General features: G+C 41.1%; 1 protein-coding gene across 1 annotated transcript in view; it reads left to right on the forward strand.

Annotated features, from left to right (window-relative positions):
- The first annotated feature begins 3,803 nt into the window (after nucleotides 1-3,803).
- The window catches only part of ubl3a (ubiquitin-like 3a), a 35,332-nt gene continuing 19,911 nt past the window's right edge, over nucleotides 3,804-19,224 (forward strand). Inside the window, exon 1 of the mRNA XM_085289254.1 lies at nucleotides 3,804-4,552. Coding sequence (XP_085145380.1) covers nucleotides 4,526-4,552 — 27 coding nt within the window. The 5' untranslated portion in view covers nucleotides 3,804-4,525. The remainder of the gene's footprint in view (nucleotides 4,553-19,224) is intronic.

Here is a 19,224-nt window from a genome sequence, read left to right on the forward strand (position 1 = left end):
CTCCCAACTCTTGAGCCACGATCGCCCGTGGCCAGATATAAGACATTTTGGTTGGAGCACATCTGCAGAAGAAAGTCTTGCATCCAGGCTTGGATACAGAAGGCATAGATCAAATACCATGTGACATTAGGCTTATGTACAGCTTTAATATAATGCAAATAACCTCAACCTCTAACCACAATGCAACAATAATAAAATGTCACCCCATGAAAGTCCTACATACAGTGATATAATAACATAATCAGTGAACTGATAACTTGTGCAGAATTCACCTGCTTGCTGCTACTACTGCACATTCACCTAATATACTATAAATATAATGTTCTTTCTCTGCCCCCCCCCATTTTTTTGCACATGTCGAGGAGAGTGTCAGGTTACATTTCACTGTGTGTTATGCTTGTATAACTATGCATCTGACAAATAAAGAACCTTGAACCTTGAACTTGGCTGCACGCAAGCCAAGTATGTGGACCTTTTACAACCAGATATTTCTTTTATGGATCATAATGGAAAATATCTGCATTTCAGCTTCACTTAATAAGCTTGCTAGTACCAGGATGGACAACTTTCCCTTCAGATCACTCTTAATTCTTTGTGGCATAGAATCAAGAAGGTGCTGGACACATCCCTCAGAGATCTTTGTCCATAGTGACATGATAGCATCTAAGAGCTGCAGTAGAAAAGTCAGCTGTACATCCATGATGTGCATCTCCCGTACATCCCAAAGGTGCTCGACTGGATTGAGATCTGGTGTCTTGGGAGGCCATTTGAGTACACTGAACTCATTGTCATGTTCAAGAAACCAGTTTGAGATTATTTGAGCTTTGTGACATGGCCTTTTAGAACAATACTAGGCTGTGGTGTTTCAGTGATATTCTGCTGGTGCTAAGAAGCCCTAAGTGTGCCAAGAAAATATAGAGCAGGCAACATTCTTCCAATCTTCTGTTGTGAAATTATTGTGACAGTTTCCTTTTCAGAGTTGACACAGGTGGCACTCGGTGTGGTCTTCTGCTGGTATAGGCCATCCGCTTCAAGGTTCAACATGTTGTCCTTTCATAAATGCTTTTCTGCATGTCTTTGATGTAACAAGTGTTTTCTTTTGCGTTACTGTTGGCTTCCTATCAGCTGAAGGCAGTCTGGCCATTCTCCTATGATCTCTGGCATCAACAAAGCATTTTCACCCAGAGGTGCTGCTCATGGGATATTTTGGCTTTTCTGGCCTGTCTCTGGAAACCCTAGAGATGGTTGTGTGGGAATATCTGAAATCTGAAATACTCAGACCAGCATTTGTGGCACCGACAATCACGCCACATTCACAGTCACCTTTCTTCCCCGTTCTCATGCTCAGTTTGACCTTTAGCAGGCTGTCCTGACCATATCATGATGAGTTGCTGCCATATGATTGGCTGATTAGATACTTGTGTCAGGTATACCTAACGTGTACTTAATAAGGTGGCTGTGAGTGTACGTGTGCCATGTATCTAACATATATTCAACATTAAAATGACACAGCAATTAGAAGCAATCGTCTTGAGTTTGCAATCAGTTCTTCTAACATTTTATCATTTTATATATTGGATAATTATCAAGCAGGTAGAAAATAATTAAGAGATGACTTGGTAATGGCAGTACTATTCAATCGATGCCCTCCTTTGCTTGGCGAAAATCACACACTGACCGTAATTTGGAAAACAAAGCCAACAAAACCACTTCCACATTTTACTATGCTTGTACAGGCATGCTGATGGTTGTGTGTGTGTGTGTGTCTGAGTGTGCGTAACTCACTTGCCCTCTTCACTCTCCCTTTATAGTGGGGAGATTAGGTAGTTAATCCAGTAGATCTCTGAGAAAAAGCGTCTCCTGATGCCACAATGGATTTCATTCACTCCACCAGAGAGATGACAGACCTGCTGCCGATGCATATCTCGACCCCTGACGGAAACAAGGCCACACAAGTGCGCACACACATGCACATGCACCCACACAAGGCAGAGCACTCCATGAAGGACAGGATATTATATTACATGTATTAGATGTATGCTATAAATAACCTGACAGCTATATTGAATTCATATTATAAAGCTGTCATGTTTTTTCACTTCTTAATCAGATTACTTGTTAAGTAGTCCATTTATTGTATACAGTACTAACGATGTTAAATGTAAAATATACAGTACTGTTTTATTGCTGCTCTTTACTCTTCCCTGTGTACTGAATGTCTGATTTATTGATTAAGGAGGATTACAGGAGGATCCTTGTTGCCTTGTCTCATCGTCTAAGTCACAGCTCACTAATGGAAGTGATGTCACACAGTCCTGTCTGCAAGTGCAACTGTACAACTTTGAATCCCCTACCTTTAACCTTTCCAGAGGGGGCACTTGCAAAGAAGGGTATCAATCAACACGATATATTAATTTCATTTAGTGACAAATGATTAAGAAAGGCTTTATTAACTGAGATTTTGTAAATAAAGACAAAAGAAGAATAAGATTACAGCAATCTGTGCAAGATTGGATATGCCCTATTAGATTTCCACCTTTGTCCCTCCTGTGTGTTCTCTGCCCTTCTTGCTGCTGTGGAAGTGTGATTGGTTATTCTTCCACCAAACTGCACTGCGCTGTCTTCCAATCCACGGTCCCACTACTTTTATTAAATATGTTCAACACTCCCTTTCCTGATCCACCCTCCAAATCTAGCTACTGACGCCATGTTAAATAAAAAAAAAAAAAAAACGGCGCCGACATCCGGATATAAGCTAATTCTTACTTCAAAATAAAACAAAAATGAACCCTGAGATATTGGTTGAAAATTTCTGAAGAATTTGTGGTTTTCATAATATATATTTTTTTTATTGCCAATTAGTTCAACCAAAATGTTAACCCTGTAGCAGCCCACTCTTCCATTATTATTGCTCTGTCTATTACTTATAGATAGGTAATAGAGCAATAATAATAATAATAATAATAATAATAATAATAATAATAGTAATAATAGTAATAATAATAATAATAAGGTCTGGGTTCAAATCCACCAGTCCGTGAGGAGGTTGCACATGCATGTGGAAAACTGTTTTTTCCCACAGTCCAAAGACATGCATGGGTCAGGTAAATTGGCCACAGGTGAGTGTGACTGTGTCTTTGCGTTGGCCCAGCAATAGACTGGTCAAAGAAATCAGATGAATAGAATAACTACGAATGATAACATGAGGCCACTTGTGCCCTACAAGTAAGATAATTTTTCATTTGGGATTTTCAGGTCACGGTGCACTGTCACAGCTCATTAAGGATAATGAAATATTTGATGAATGTTTAATAGGCTGTTGTATAGATGTTCTTCAATAAAATAGCTGTGCAGCTTACATGAGTAGTTTTCCTGAGTAATCAGACAAATTACCAGTGAACAACTAAAACAATAGTATAATATACTATAATAATAGAAAATAGGATTAGTAGTGATGGATAGATAAGATACTTTTATTTATTTTTTTATTATTGTTCATGAATTAATGTGTTTTATATTTATTAATATTATTACTTACTTTAGTGGGAGGAGACAACCACATAATGTTTGAGAATCATAATTTAAGTGGGAAGTTCTATGATATGAAAAAAAAATGAAATGATAGCTAGATAAATAGATAGATAGACAGATAGAAACCCCAGCATGCTAGACTAATGTCATGATTTGTACATTATTTTTTTCCCCAATTTTTTCAAAGAAAAACTTTCACACAAAAAGCCTTTAAGCGGTTACATTCTTTTATTTTGAAAACCCACACCGGAAGTTCTGAATCGTTGGCTAGCTTTACTCTGACTCGAGGCAGCGGAATGACAGCTGAACGGGTCCTAAAGGTGCAGCAGTGCAGTCTGAAACGCTAACAGCGGTCATACCCGCGTTTTAAAGAGCAGGACCGGCTCATATCACCGTTTCGCCTTTTCACGCCGACCGGCGGACGTGTCCGAGTTTATCAGAGGACGGCAGACGTTAACCTTGCGGATGTTTTTTTGTTCTTTTTCCACCCCGAGAGAACAAGGTCCGCGTCCGGATGTGCCAGCAGTATTGGTTTTTTCGCATGTCGCAGGCACCTCTGTTTTTTCTGAATCGGGATATTGTTGATGTTTGAGGGTCAAAGGAGGCCCTCGGGTCGACAGTTTGCCCCTCTAATCTTAAGTATATTTCCCCAAATCAGTGATTTGTGAGGGAGAGACATTAACGAAATGATTGTGCAATAGAGAGGAAGAGGCATTTTCACACGTCTCGGCTACCTCAGTGTTGTGACTGTGGGAAAAAAAAAGAAAGACAGACAGAGATAGAAAGAGCGAGTCGCCGGGAATAAAAAATAAATAAATTCCTGCTTTTAAAACACCACAAGGACGCGTTTGTCAGAGCTGCGGGGAGCTTTTTTACAAGTGCGAGAAAAAGGAAGAAAAAAAAGAGAAGGAATATTGGCATCTGCCCTGCGAGGGAGATTGTGAGTGTGTGTATGTGCGTTTGAACACCTCCGAGTACCGGGAGAAGCTTCACGATGACGGGCAGCACCCCAGCGGACATGGTAAGAGAAATGCCTGTCAGCTCCTCCGCTGTTTTAACATTCACACCCATTCATTTCCTCAGGCTTTGGACTTGAAAGCAGACGCGTCTGAGTGTGTCCTGCCCACGACCGCTACTTCTGCTTTTATTAATTCAGCTGTATGTGTGACCCTTTATGGCTGATCAAATTTGGGTCTCCAGAGGTTCTCTGGAAATAAAATGTGGAAGTTTAACTTTTTTCTTTTCTTCTTGCTGACTGTTTAAAAGTACATGTTGTAAAAAGTTTTAGGCTGCCATTGACTAAGTGTGAAGCTCCTTTAGCAAGCTCTGGAAGCTTTATACTCCATTTACAATCCATCATCAAGTGTACCTTCATTTTTATGCATCATATTATCTTGCTGTGGTGAGGCAGTTGCATCCAGAGAGAACTTAAAAAGTTAGGAAATGTGAAGAAAGAAGTTGATTGTGGAGGTTAACAGGCAGTTTTGATCATGACACAAAGCTTAACATTACCTGGGTCCAGCTTTTGGAAGAAATCAGAACCTCAGACCTGAATTGAACATATTTAGATTGCAAACTGCTGGACCGATCATTTGCTCCACTTGAGCTCTGGTCGGCACCCTTTCGTAAATCCTGAGGCTAAAGAAAAGTTGAGTTAATTGCACATGCATTACTCAAGAAAGTTACAAGGGTTTAGAAATTCATCTTCACGCTGCAGAGGGAGCCGTGGAAGACAATGGCATCCTGGAAACGTTAGATGAAGTTTAAAAAGATCAGTACATTTTAAAACACACACAAACGCATGAAAAAAGAAGGCAGTGCATGCACAAACATTTGTAAAACATGAGCAGAAACTGCAATAACCAGCAGCACGATCCTGTGGGAACACATACTTTTAATTATGTTGCTGTGATTTATCGTATTGCGATTACTCTGCATTTCCCAGTTTGATGATACTTCCCGCTCAGATCTGTTCCTCATGCCTTTATCAGATTGGAGCCATCGCAGAAAGCCTGAAAGCACCCTGGAGTTTATAAAATCAGCGTCATACAGCGACATGTCACACCTACTGATGTAGACCTTAAAACAAAGGCAGTAAAAAGTGGTCATCAGCAGGCAACTCTTTCAGTCACTATGACATCTTAACTTGTTTTACACTAGCTTACTGGCTGTCATGTGTATTATGAGCTCTCCTCATAAGGATTTACGTCAGCTTCCTGTCTCCCCACTGTCAAAAATTAAAAGCATCACAAAGTGCATTTAGCTGGGTTTGGGTCTTTGACGTAATGCTTCCCTTCCCGTGGGCATGACAGTTTTATGGCTGTTATCTTTGCTGCCAGCGTGTGGTGGCACTAAGAATACTTACAGGTCTATGTATAGAAAGGATAAACCGTGTAATATGGCCCCTCCGGGAGATCAGCTATCCCAGCTGTGGCCCTGCTCCGGCCTGTCCAAGTTCAGCTGATCCCCTTAGCTGCAGGTCCATAATGTTGTCGGGATATTTGGATAATGCTCTGAGGAAGTAAATGAGACGTCCACTGTGTATATGTGTGTTAGAGCATCTCAAAGTGTAGCTAATGGCGAGATATTCTCACAGATTACAGACATAATTATGAGCCGGATCTTTCATCTTTTGACCTGTGAAGTACTGGAAGCTGAATACTAAAATATTATGTCACCTTGGCTGTGGGTGTGGATATTATTATTTTAATTTTTTTATGGTAGCACAAGAGCATCGTTCAGCCAGTGAACTTTGGTTTTGAGCCACAAGCCTCCTGCTAAATTGTCTTCAAGCAACTCAGTGAATCCCTGCCAGCTGGTTTATGGCTCTGCCTGATTTGTTCTCTGAGAATTTCCCCCGTTGGGGAAGTATCACATTATTATTACATCATTTATCGGCAGTGCCGGCCATAAAGTTCATTTCTTAAGAGGTAGAGTAATAATATTCTTTTCACTTCTCCAAAGTAGTAATCCTTTCCCCCTTTTTTAAATCGTTTTTTTTTATGCCTGCTCCAGGCTTACGCTATTAAAATGCCTGCAGAAGAAACATAAAGGTCAGATTCGCCACATGAGTAAGACACTTCAGGTTTTCTAATCTTCCCTTTTGTGGTGTGGCTCAGTCGATACATCAAACTGGCCCCTTGGGTTCCCCACTGAAATTTGGGGGGAAAATCTCAGCTCTCAGCACTTAGCTGATCCTGTGTGGCTGAAATCAGCAGCAGATGCACATTCTCCCCAAGCCCCCCACCTCAATGTTCACTCAGCCTGAGGAAGAAGCAAGTGTATACACACAGCCTCATAAAGGCTGTATAGAGTGGGAGTGAGAGTAGGAGGAGAGGAGATTGCTGGTGCCAAACACTGAGGGTGAATGAATCTGACAGAAAGAATAGGAGAAGCAATAGTCATGCCTCTCGAGAATGGAGGATGGGATTTTTTTTCCATCTTCGAATGGGAGAAGAAGAAGAAGAAGAGGAGGAGGAGCAGGAGCAGGAGGAGGGGAGGATGGGTAGATAGAAAGACTGCGAAGCATGGGAAGAGGGGCAAATTGCCTCTCTCCGGGCAGATCTTAGAAGTGCTGACAGGGTTGAAATAGTCCCCATGGCAACAGTGAGACGCTTGAATCTGAGTCTGGGTGTGTGTCTGCGTGAAAGTATGTAGAAGGATAGGTCTTTGTGCACTGCAGGTATGTGTTGTGGCAACAAGACGAGACGAGAGACGGAGAGAGTAGCGGGAAGAGGAGAAGATAGCAGCGCCCTTTTTCAGATAAGCCCAGCTGAATGAATACACCACAGATGAGAGTGAAAGGCCCACAGAGCAGAGTGAATTTCAGACATCGCTGCTTTCGATATGTCCCAGCTTAACAGGCAAGACGGGGAGCTTCAGCTTACATAGACTTGTAACAGACCATGAAACAGCAGCATTTGTATGCTAATGCTTGTTTTAAACCATTAACAACAGCAAGTTTTGGTTTAACCTGTTTGCAGACCTCTTAATCATATCGACACATCTCAGATTTTTGTCAGTGATACAGAGGAGTTTTGGTGACTGGGTCAGTAAAGGGTGCTTCCACAAGTCAGCGAATTAGCCATTTAGCTAGCTGCTATTTTAAAGCAAAAATGCAGCTTTTTGAAATCATCCACTTGGTCCTTAAGAACTTGCGGACATTTTCCAGCTATTTTATCAAATAAGCAGTCATTTAGGAATTAGCTGTTTGATCGACACAGTTTTGTATCAACTGCTCCTGCAAATTTTAAATGAATTTAACTGTTTGGTCCTTCTTCCCGGTTGGACGAGGTTACTACTACAGGAACACATGCGATCCTGCTATGAGATGATATGAAGAAATAAAGACTGTGATCACACATACTCACTCACACACAACGAGTGTAGTATTCAGACACCCCGTCATTTGTGGACTGGCGAGAACATGTTAATTTGTGTTGGAGGAGGTGATCGCAGCTCTGACTCAAAACAAACCATGTAGTACAGTACAGTTCTAACTCTCGGGAGTTGGACTGAGGTGGCAGTAGGCTAAGCAGCATTTTCCGGTTCCTCCTGAGTCTTCCCCTGGGTTTCCTCCCAGCTGGGCGTTCCCAGAAAGCATTCTGAGGAAGCCGCCCTCCCGGGAGGCATTCTTATTAAATGCCAAACCACCCAAACTGGCTCGTTTTGGCGTGGAGGACCTAGCTTCATTACAACTTGATCATTGAAACAAACAAACAAAAAAAACAACAACATCAGTGTGAGCTCCTAGTCAATAATTACTGTTATTAAGTCAATGAAGTCTTCTGTCTTTTGCCTGGAAATGCTGCTGATGTGGTTTGATGGAGACGTTGAAGTTGGTACAGCAGTGTGTGGATGTCATTGAGCAAATCTCAACTTAAAACAGACTTTTTTTTCCACTTATTGTTAATTTTTTTCTTTGTTCTGTCTATTGACTTATGATGACTTGATTAATTGATTCATGGCTAAATCCTTATTGTCGATCCAGTTGTTTTGATTGCGCCACTGTGACTATATTTAAAGCAAAAGAAATGCTGTATATCAGATTTGTTTAGTGGTATTAGGACTGGATAAATCTACTCTGTGTGTGGTTTCGAAAACAGCGCAGTGACTTGTTTGGGTACACACACACACACGCACGCACACACACAAAAGAAGTCAAAGGTCAGGGTCAGAGGCCACTGTGTGTCGGTGGCAGATGAGGAATGAAAGAAACAATGGGTGGGGAATCCTTGCTGCAGAAAACAACACTACCGGTTCTGATGTTCTGATTCCAGCTAGAGCTTAGCTCAGCACGTATGCCACAGTGACAGATCCGCAGGCGTTGTCAGCTTCAGGCTGGAGATGCTAACAAGGCTTTGATTGACACTTTCAGAGGGAGCGAGAACATGACTGAAGCCTGACAGCGCCAGTTGGAGAAAGCATGTCGTTGGATATGTGTGTGCTACCAATGCCATGTACTGCCGGTCTTGAGTCACAGATCAGGATTACGTCATCTTGCCCCCGTGCAGCAGTTGACATATTGACTCTGGCATCGTCACATGCAGGCCTCGCAGAGCCATGGAAAGTTCTAATGGTAGTTCTGAAGGTGCAGGAGCTGTGTGCCTGATTCCTATTAATTTCAAGCCAGTCAGGAGATTCGAATAGATACAGCAGCTAAAATATATATATAAATATTTTAACAAACATAAATGAACCAAATACATTTAGCCGATATTTTGATTGATGGGATTGGAAAAGAAAAAGAGTTGTCAAGTTTTTTATGATCTGTTTGTGGACTGTGTGGCTGTATTTATAGTTAATTTGTGAGGGGATGCTTTGTCGCTGCAAAATGGACTGTATCGCTCTTCAAAGCTGTATTTACAGTTAATGATATTAGAAAAGCTTTTGTCAATGTATATCCCCAGCAGTCCTCTGTATAGAGGTAATTTTATTGCATTGATGCATGTCAACAACACCAACAGGAAGTCCAACTGAGAAGCTGTCATCTATCGATTGGTTATGTAACTGTTTTTTGCTTACGTTTGTCTGCATGTTCTTCATTGTGGCCTGTGTCTGGGCATGTGCATCCTGTGAATGTGCTGCAAATATGTAGTGCTACGTACTTGTTAGTTCTCCCTGATCTCTTCCTCCCAGCTTGTCTGTTTCCTTTGACGTGTTGTTCTATTAAGCAGTGTTGTCCTTGTTAATGTAAAAAATAGGAATTTTTAGAACCTCATGAACATAACCTTTTAAGAAGCTGCAAGTTTTCTTCTATACATGTATGGTATCGTGCTTGGAGAGTTAGTGTAGTGCTGTAAGTGAACACCGTGTTTACATTCAGCTCAACCATAGACTGTACGTAAATGATGCACTGATGGACTTGCATGCAGTATGCAGTATAAAAGATGGATGTAGCATCGATAACATGATCACTGACTTCTAACTCTGCATTTTGAAATCTAACCTTTAGTGCTTTGGGGGACGCCTTGTTCTTTTTTGTTTTTTTTGGGGGGGGGTTGACGCCGGACGTTGTCTTATGGGTGGAGTGATAAAGGTGACAAGCTTTGGTTAGCAAGCTGCATTGATAAACTGTAACTGTCCAGTGCAGATATGCACATATCAGCTAATTAGTGGTAAGGGACAGACTAATAAATACTGAATATCAGTCACCAAAATTAAAGCACAAACGTATAGGCTGGTCTGTAGTAGAAAACAAGGAAGAAAATTAGACGGATAATACTTTAAAAATGCTCCAACAGCACACACACAGAGTGAACAGGTCCAGTTTAGTTACTGGAAGGATGTGGATGAAGCCTAGCAGACACTAATCCGGTGCCATTATTGGGATACCTGTCAAAACAATTTAGCCATGCCCTGAATTTATCCAGGGAGTTGACTTGTCCATAGACTGTCCATAAAGGTTCAAACTGTTTTTGGACCAGGCCATAACCATGCTTTCTAATGCTGTTAAGTTATTCATTTTGGGGATTGGGTGTCTTTTGGAGCCAGCCTCAAGTGACACCTAGAGGACCTGCAGTTGTTGGACATTGCCCACCCATCCTTTTCCATGCCATCCTTTATAAACTGTTATTCTCCCTGTGGGAAAATAATTGACAAACTGAACATAAAAAAGGACTGGCCTTTGGAAAGAATGCAGACTTTTCTGACCTGGAAGCTGGGGGCCATCTTTTATATACAGTTGATGATTAACCTGCTTTTTTGTTTCTTTTTTCTTGGCTGCTCCAAACCAAAGTAAAACATTATGGTTGAAGAATGAGTAACATATGGAGCAGCTGTGGAGGAATAAAAAAACTCCACTTATAAAAAAGCAATCTCATTGATATTTAAGTTCCCCAAAGCAAAAACAGTAAACATCAATAATGATGATCAATTTGTTTTCTGCAGAATTTAGGTTTCCCTTCAGCCTCTGTGCTGTTACAGGTGCTTTTAAACATTAACTCCACAATCAAATACTGTGGAGTATAAATAAAGTGTTACTTCCTCGTTTGGATCCTTATAATAAAGTTAAAGTTTTTTTTCCTATTTTTGAATTCAGGATTGGCACAGATTTTATTAAAAGAGGGAATAGTTGTTTAAGTCACCCCAAGGAATTACAAGGAAAAAGACAGATTGTGCTTGTGTTGGGATAAGCACGTATTACGTTAGAAAACCCTCCCCTTTTCAGCAGTTGGTGTTGGCAGGTATGGCTTTGCACAGGCTGGGGAATGCGTTGAACTGCTTCATCATTTTGGGGGCGAGTGGGGGCTGGTAATTCAAGATGAAACTGGTCTACTCGTCTGATTCTGATCCTCTTAATAGTCTTAATAGTAGACAGGCAGCTGTTGCATGCAGTTACTAACTAACACTGAAACTAAAACAGAACATTTTTAAATGACAAAAGCTAAAGTGAATTTAAACGGCTATAACTACACTCAATTGAAAATACAAAACTGTGTAAAATTCAGGTTGTAGTTGTAAATGTTTGTGTCCTTGGAGCAATAATAGTGATGTGACAACTGTGATTTCTTGGCATTGAGCTCTTCCAAAACAGAAATGTTCTTAGTAGTAGATGCTGGACACAAAACACCTCAGGACAAAAGTAACCCGAGGACACTCTTAGGCTTTTGTGCCAAATGGTTCAGTCCAAGCATGACTTAAATAAGGGGGTATGAATGTAAGTCGTACACAAGCGCTCGCACACTCAACAAATGAATCCCCGTGCGCTTGCAGCTGCTTTTAATGTCGATGTGCATGTTTATTTTTTGACAAATGTGAGCATGTGCATATTTGCATGAAGGAAGCAGCGAACGCACAACCTCTTCTTGCTGTTAAATGTGACGTATTTGCTGTTGGTGTTGCCGGTGGAGTAACACCCACACCAGCTCACCTTTGCTCCAGATCCCAGGACAAACTGGACTGGCTTCAAAAAGCCGCTGTTTGCATGTAATGATGCTGTTCCTGTGCTGCTGGCACTGTATCATTTAACGCCTTATGTCACTGGCTAGCCATACAAAAAGACACTGTGAGTCTATAATCACGCAAATGTCACCAATACATTCAATTATGTTTCCTGTAAATTGTAAATCTCCCAACTTGACGTAGCTAAAGGCCCATCCCATGATGGCGCAAATATATCTCTGGCAGAAAAACACCCAAATGCACAATCCCAACACTGTTCTTCATCTGTTTTAAATCGCCATAAACCCAGAAATATAATCAAAGACAGGACCACAATGTATTTTAAGTTAACGTCTAAGAAAACAGCAGCTTAACTGTAAAAGAGAGATAAGGAGAAGCTGAGCTGCCACCTAATACTAAAGGAATTAAATTCATGCTTCAGCCGGCTGAATTAAGAAGATGAAAAGAGGAAGAGAAACACGAGTTGAGAAAGGGCCACAGAGTTAGACGTGAAAAGGAAGATGAGCAGTCTAACAAAAGCTCATTATAATGTCCTTTACATAGAAAGTCTTGTTTTCCAAAAGGAGACCGAGTGAAAACCTTTTGTTCATTTATATCGTTTTCTCAACCACCCGAGGCACTTGTGCAAAGGGGGTATGATAGCGTCATTAAATATGCTGCTCATTGTCATTTTTTTCCCCAACCGGCAATGTGAACTAATGTGAATCATTAATGCAAACTGGACGCTTTTGTATTTTTCCATCCCCCCCCCCCCCCGCTGATGAAAATTCTGCACAAACATGTTCATTCTAAATGAGTAATGCATTTATTTCAGGTTTACACCAGGCATTAACTACATTTGCAGACTTTTGGGTCCTCTTATAATGTCATGCTTTATATTTAATGTCATTCAAACGACATTACACGATGAGGACTTTACTTAAAACTGTGACACTGTTGTTTTTTCGGTGTATAATTTAAGTAAATCTAAAAAAAGGCTTACAAATGCAGAAAAATACCTTGTGTTTCTTTAGAAGTATTATGTCGAGTATAAAAAAGGAGCGTGTGTGCTGGTTGTGTGTAGGAGAAAAGGGGGATGGGGTGGGGGTGTTTAACTAGCTCAATAAAAGCGGTCTTTCAGCTACGCTGGAAACAATTTCCAGCTGAGGGGACATTTATATTAAAGCTTCGCTGTGCCAGGACAGGCTCTATGTATATGTGTGTGTCTGCGCTGTTCATGTTATGGAACAACACAATGACTGGATCAGAGACTGCCATGCTCTGCCACTTTATCAGTAATAACAGGTTACTAATAAACTCGTTAATCTGCTGTTTATCTTACCCTATACTCGCATGCATGTTATCGTATGGTAATTCTATGGAGAACATTGTATTGATCTTCCTTCTATTTGAGCCAGCGAAGGTCTCAATCTGTGCACTTGTCGTGTCGTTGTGCTGCCCTGATTGATGCTGCAAATTTCATTGCACTGGCTCGGCTTTGTGTGATGACAATAAATTGAATTGAATAGAACCGGGCATGAATCAAATAGCCCTCTTTCTCATACATTTCTGGACAGGCTGCCGTTTCTACATCAGTGCTTAAATCTGTCCTGATATTCAGACACCCTGTGCCAGAGCACTCAGACAGACAGCACGTACCGAGAGAATTAGAGGGTCAGCGTTGAAACTCTTTGGGCCCCAAACAGGGGAGGTGTGAGCCATGGAGCAGTCATCCAAAGGTTAAGCCTCATTGACTGGATGTTCCAAAAGGATCCGCTGACCTCAGGTCATCAAACACATGTCTTTGAAACTAGACTTGTACTCCGTTGTGGTTGTCAGTCATAGATTTTCCTCTCTGTGTTTTCAAAATGTAAAAAGTCTGACACAGCTTCTTGTTCTTTTTTTTAAATCAACCCAGCCTAGTGTCATTCAGAAGCAGCTTGGGGAGGGCAGTTTAGCCACATCATGATTATGAGGATGAAGATGATTTTATGTGGTATGACCAAGATCCAAGATATGAGTCACGATTCACCCAACAGATTTAGGTCTCATGATTAGCTGTGAGTTTAGATGTGGACTTCAGCATCATCATCTTTTACTGCAGCTGTAGTGGCTGTTTGGCAGTCACCTAGTTCACGGTGTCGTAGAGGTGCTGGTTAGAGTGGTCCTCCAGGTTGTAGGGTATCCCCTGTAGAGCAGACCCATCCCATCACCAGCTTCTGAAAAACACCGAGATCTGGCACAACAGTGACATGGTCAGTCTGCTGGTAGGTAGAGAACAGGGTTAGATAGTTACATATAGCACAGTTAATGATAAGGTAATGGCTTTCTCTGAAAAGGAGATGATATCATGTTTATTGTCTGCAATCATCAGATGATGAGCACCATGCCATGCTTTGACTTGTCTTAATTGTATCATAGCTAGAAGAGGCAACAGCTGATAATTGTTTCTGTAAGCGTTTCTGCTGCTGTGATTGTTTGATAATTGATTCATTTATTAAACAGTCACTTTGTTATGTTATTTGAAAATCCTAAGCTCAGAAGAGTTTCAGAACATGATATTTGTGTGATTATAAACACAGGAAAGAAAAAATTGAGCGGCTGTAGCTAGAAGAAAATATTTGGCCAGAATCAAATCCAACTTTATTTCCGTTTTGCCACTTTGAGAACGGTCACACCAGCATTCCGGCTTTTTTTTTTTGCCTCAGCCGCTGAAAATCCCCTCCGTGCAACTTCAGTTTGCTGTGTGAGTCCTCGCACCGAGCCTACTAAGAAACTCCTGTGTGTTTGTGTACGGGATGTGTTCTTAATACTGAAGTAATGTCAAGCTTATGCCGAACAGGATGTAACAGAAAATTGGCAGGGTGTGTTTTTGGCTCGTTTTGGGTTGTAATGATGTCAAATTAAAGAGTAACATAATCAGAGTCTTTCTCCTGTCTTTCTGGTTTTAATATATTCACATAGACACAGGTGGTGGAAATGGGCAATGAGGAATCAAGAGGCAGAGGTCATAGAGTTAAAAAGGGAGAGTGCGTGTGTGTTTGTGTGCATGCATGCTGGTTGATATGGGGAATAGAGAGAGGGTATGTTTGGCCTTCATGGTGTCTTGCACAAATTTGTCATTGCATGTTAGATGCTATGGAGCGCTCGATGAAGATCTCTAATGATCCTGGCAGGGCTTTTGTGTGTGCACACTTGTGTGTCTGTGTGTGTTCTTATCTAAACTAGCTAGCAGCAATGAAGCATTAGACCTTGAACTGACGTGACTGAAGGCTTTTGAACTGTTTTTCTCAGTTTCTGGTAATAAGGAACAACCGTTTATGTCGGGGGGAAATGGCAGAACTTTGACTTACATAGAAGACATCAGATATCAACCATGATTTAGGCTAATTACACATCTCTGTGAAGTGGCTCCCGTGTGCCAGATATACAGTTACAGAACCAGTCAGTGGGCCCTAAATTAGTGTTTGAGGCTAGTGGCATTTGGAAGCTCAGATGCTTGTGTGTGTCTGTATATATAAAGCTGGCACATTTCAGCTAAGTTTAGCTGGCTTTCATTTAGCACAGACTCCTCAGTCAGCTGATGTTGGTACAGTGGAGTTTAAAGCTCAGACGAACCATTAAGGCTGAGAGGCACAGTAATCCTGTTTAATTTTTAATCTAAAGGTCACAACATTGTATAAAAAGCACCCTTGTTTGTGAAAGCGTGCTGTGCTTCGTTCTGAAATGGTTAACCAAACTTCTGCATCTTCAGCCACTTCTGTCATCTCAGGTGGTTATGTGTGACGCAGATTCCTTTATTGTGACACGTGTGTGCCATCATCTCAATTCTGCTTACATTACAGAAGCAGCACAACATCCCTTAACCTCACTCGGGCGTCTGTATCGTATTGGAACAATATGAAACCTCATGAATCCCCTCCCCCCTCTGTCGCTATCCTGTGCCTTCCTGTTGTTGCTTGTGTAACTGCTTGCCTCCACTGTCTCCCCACAGAGGCTTCCTTTTTCCTGTTGTGTACAAACGAGCATAATCGGAGGCTAAAAGCCTTAACCAGAACAATGAAAAAATAAATAAACAATGATGAAAACTGCCGGTGCATGTCTTATGTTCTGCAGACACAAAGACGTGCTAAATTTATGTTTGTTTTGATCAGATAACTAATACATTTTTTATTATCACTTAATTGAAGTTGTAGGAGATTTCTGTTGAGGTTTTTGGAAGTTTGGAACGTTTAGGCTATTGTGTGGGTGATGCAAGTAAATGCATCATGTTAATGGGCGGGAAGGGGGGGGACTTTTAGTCTTTATTATGACAGGGCATTTGAGAGTGGCGAGGAAAGCTGGGAGACAGAGCCGGGGAAGAGACGCCTCTGCAATAGCCTTATGGCCTCTGGGCTCCCCTTCTCAACCCGGTGAGCTATTGTAACATCCGATGCAGTGTTATTTAACACAACAACACCACGGCCCTTCTCAAGAAATGAAACAAGACATAAATGTAGATATTTCCCCAAACAGCAAATGAGCATCATGGAGATAACATTCATCGCAGAGCCATTGATTTGTTGTAAGGCCATTTCATTAGATTGCATTATGTTATACAGGATTGTATGGTATGGTGAAATCTCTAATGTGCCTAATCTTGCACTCCTCTGTCTGTTGTCTCGCTTTATGAGGCTTAGTGCTAGTTGCATTGTTAATATTGTGATTGCCTAATAGTCTGTTTTTAATTGCAAACAGCCGGATGACCTCAAGTTAAATTTTGCTTTAGGCTCATTTTAATAATTCTTTGGTTTCTTACTGCATAATCTTGTGTCAGAATTTAATAACTTTCTTTAATTCTCATTCTCAAATAGGCTCAGATAATGTACTGTGTGTGTGTGTGTGTGTGTGTGTGTGTGTGTGTGTGTCATAGCCCTGGTTTCTGTCCAGTACCATCTGGTGAATTCCTGCACAGAGGGCATTTTAGCTTGCCAGCTATGTCTCTGTGTGTGCCTCCCTCTCTTCCCCTCCAACACACAGACCCACACACATACACAGACATACACACAGACACATCCACACAGACACACAGTTTCTCCTCTACACACACTCGGCATCACGTGAGTCGTGACTACAGGGCAGTGCTTGTTTCTGAAGGAGAAAAGAAAATGCAGTGTCGTGGATATAACTGCTGTCTCTGGGCCGTTTCTACTCTCGACTCTGTTGTCCCCCCCCCCTCACATGTTATATCAGTTGGTCTTTAACACTCCCGCTAAGCCTTTACTTCATAAACATGCACTTTTAATTTCAAGACAAGACTGATTTGCATTAATCTGCTGCCTGCAAATACCGCCAAAAAGATTTTTGCAAGGAGGAATGCCAATAAATCTGTTGATGGCCATTTCCTTTTATTTTGTTCACTTAATCCTCCAAATTTTCACACTCTAGAAGCGATTAACAGGGGAGGGATTGCCCTCTTTTCTTAATTAATTGCTGGCTATGATTCTGAAAATGCATGTGATCAATTAATTATAGAGGCACTGATGTAGTACAGGGGAAAGCTTGTTCTTTGGGGGCGGGGGAAACCTGAAAGTTACAAATTGACTACCTGGACTGCACACCTCTTGGGAGATAGGGGGGCTGACACAGTAGGGAGGATGAAGAGGAGACAGGGGAAGGCAGAGGTCACATCAGAGCATGCAGCTCTCTTGGGAGGTAGGGAGGGGAAGAGCAGCATGGGGATGCTTTACATGTCTCCAGGGTTTTTTACATAGCAATAGGCAGGGGAAAGCACACGGGAGGAAGTCACATTGGTGAGACACTGTGTGATGGAAGCAAAGGACAAAGAGAGGAGGAGGCGTGAGCAGGCTGAGCAAATGGTTGGACGAATGAGGTAAAGGACAGGATGTCCCTACTTTAGTGCCATCACCAGCAATCATCAAGTCTGCGTGTGTGTGTGTGTGTGTGTGTGTGTGTGTGTGTGTGTGGTCACTTTACCGGCAACACGCCTGCATGTGTAGAAAATTAGAGTGAAAGAAAGGAAAAAATCCAAACAGAATCCAGTGCTGATTCAAAACAAGACAACCATGTATACACACACATTATAGTATACATGTAAAAGATAATGTAAGTCATACATGTCCCTAGAGTCTGTTGTTCCAGGCAGTTTCAACACCTGTAGCTTTCAGTTACACTGAATGCAAAAAAAAAAAAAAGGAAACACACACACACAAATGTTGGTTTTGTTCTTTAAGCACACCTTGAGAGTTGTTGACTGATAACAAAACCCTGAAAAACCTTAGTGTTTTCCGTGCTGTTTTTCGTGCTATGGTGTCAGTGTTTCCTAATGTACTTGCATTGTGACCATTTACTCATTACCTACACCAGTTTAGGTTACAGTAGAGCACAAAAGGCAAATAGTAACCCACACACAGCTCATATCTGAGACTGCTCTTAAAGTTTTAGCTTCAACCTTTTATTTTTTGACTGCGATGTAAACAAGAGTCGTTAGCTTAGTCGTCAGTTACCGTCAGTTACGACGTGACATAGCTGCACTGACAAACAAACAAATAAGGGTCTAGGTGGGCTGCGCTGTAGTTGAATGTGACTGTGTAGTTGTGATATTGCGTCATCACTTCTGCAGCAATGTGTTGCTTGTCTTGAATTCTGTGCATTTCAATGTGAACTGAGTGTGATGCTATAACACTGCAACCTGCTGTGGAATAAAAAAAGACAGAAATCTCAATTTCCAATAAAATTTACAGTTAATAGAGGCTAGATAAGTTAGTTTCTTGCTCACTAAGCCATTTATTATATTATTATTATTACTGCTGTTTTGTTTTTTGTAATTCTGTACCTTAAAATCTTTATACTTCTGTTCATGGTGTTTATTACAAACACTAACCTTGAATTTTTTTTTTTCTGTCAGCATTAATTGGTGAACAAGTTGATAGTTTTTGTTGTTGTTGTTGCTTTTTTTTTTTGAGCCTCTTCAGCAACGGTTTCCAAGAAAAAGACAATAAGGCAGTACACTGTAACTTTTAGAGGAATTCACTTGACATTCAGAGGATAGGAAACTGTGCGTATACCTGTTAAGAGGGTTAAGGTTGTGGTTTCTTTGGGTAAGATAAGACTGAAGTTAGAGGTGGTTGGTTGTTCCAAAAGCCCACATTTCAAGAAAGAAATAAGTTGTGCAAATTGAATGCAGTTCATGTAGGAGAGAAAAAAGATGCATGTTTTTATAGATATAGATTTCCTAGAAATGCAATCCTTTATACAAGGAGAGTAACAGAGACAGTATTTAAAAAAACCCAATAAGAGCAAGATTTATGA

Source organism: Mchenga conophoros, linkage group LG10 (genome assembly GCF_057382185.1).
Source record: "Mchenga conophoros isolate Kocher_MC1m ecotype Shallow Benthic linkage group LG10, M_conophoros_male_GT1.1, whole genome shotgun sequence".
In the NCBI taxonomy this organism is placed as follows: domain Eukaryota; kingdom Metazoa; phylum Chordata; class Actinopteri; order Cichliformes; family Cichlidae; genus Mchenga; species Mchenga conophoros.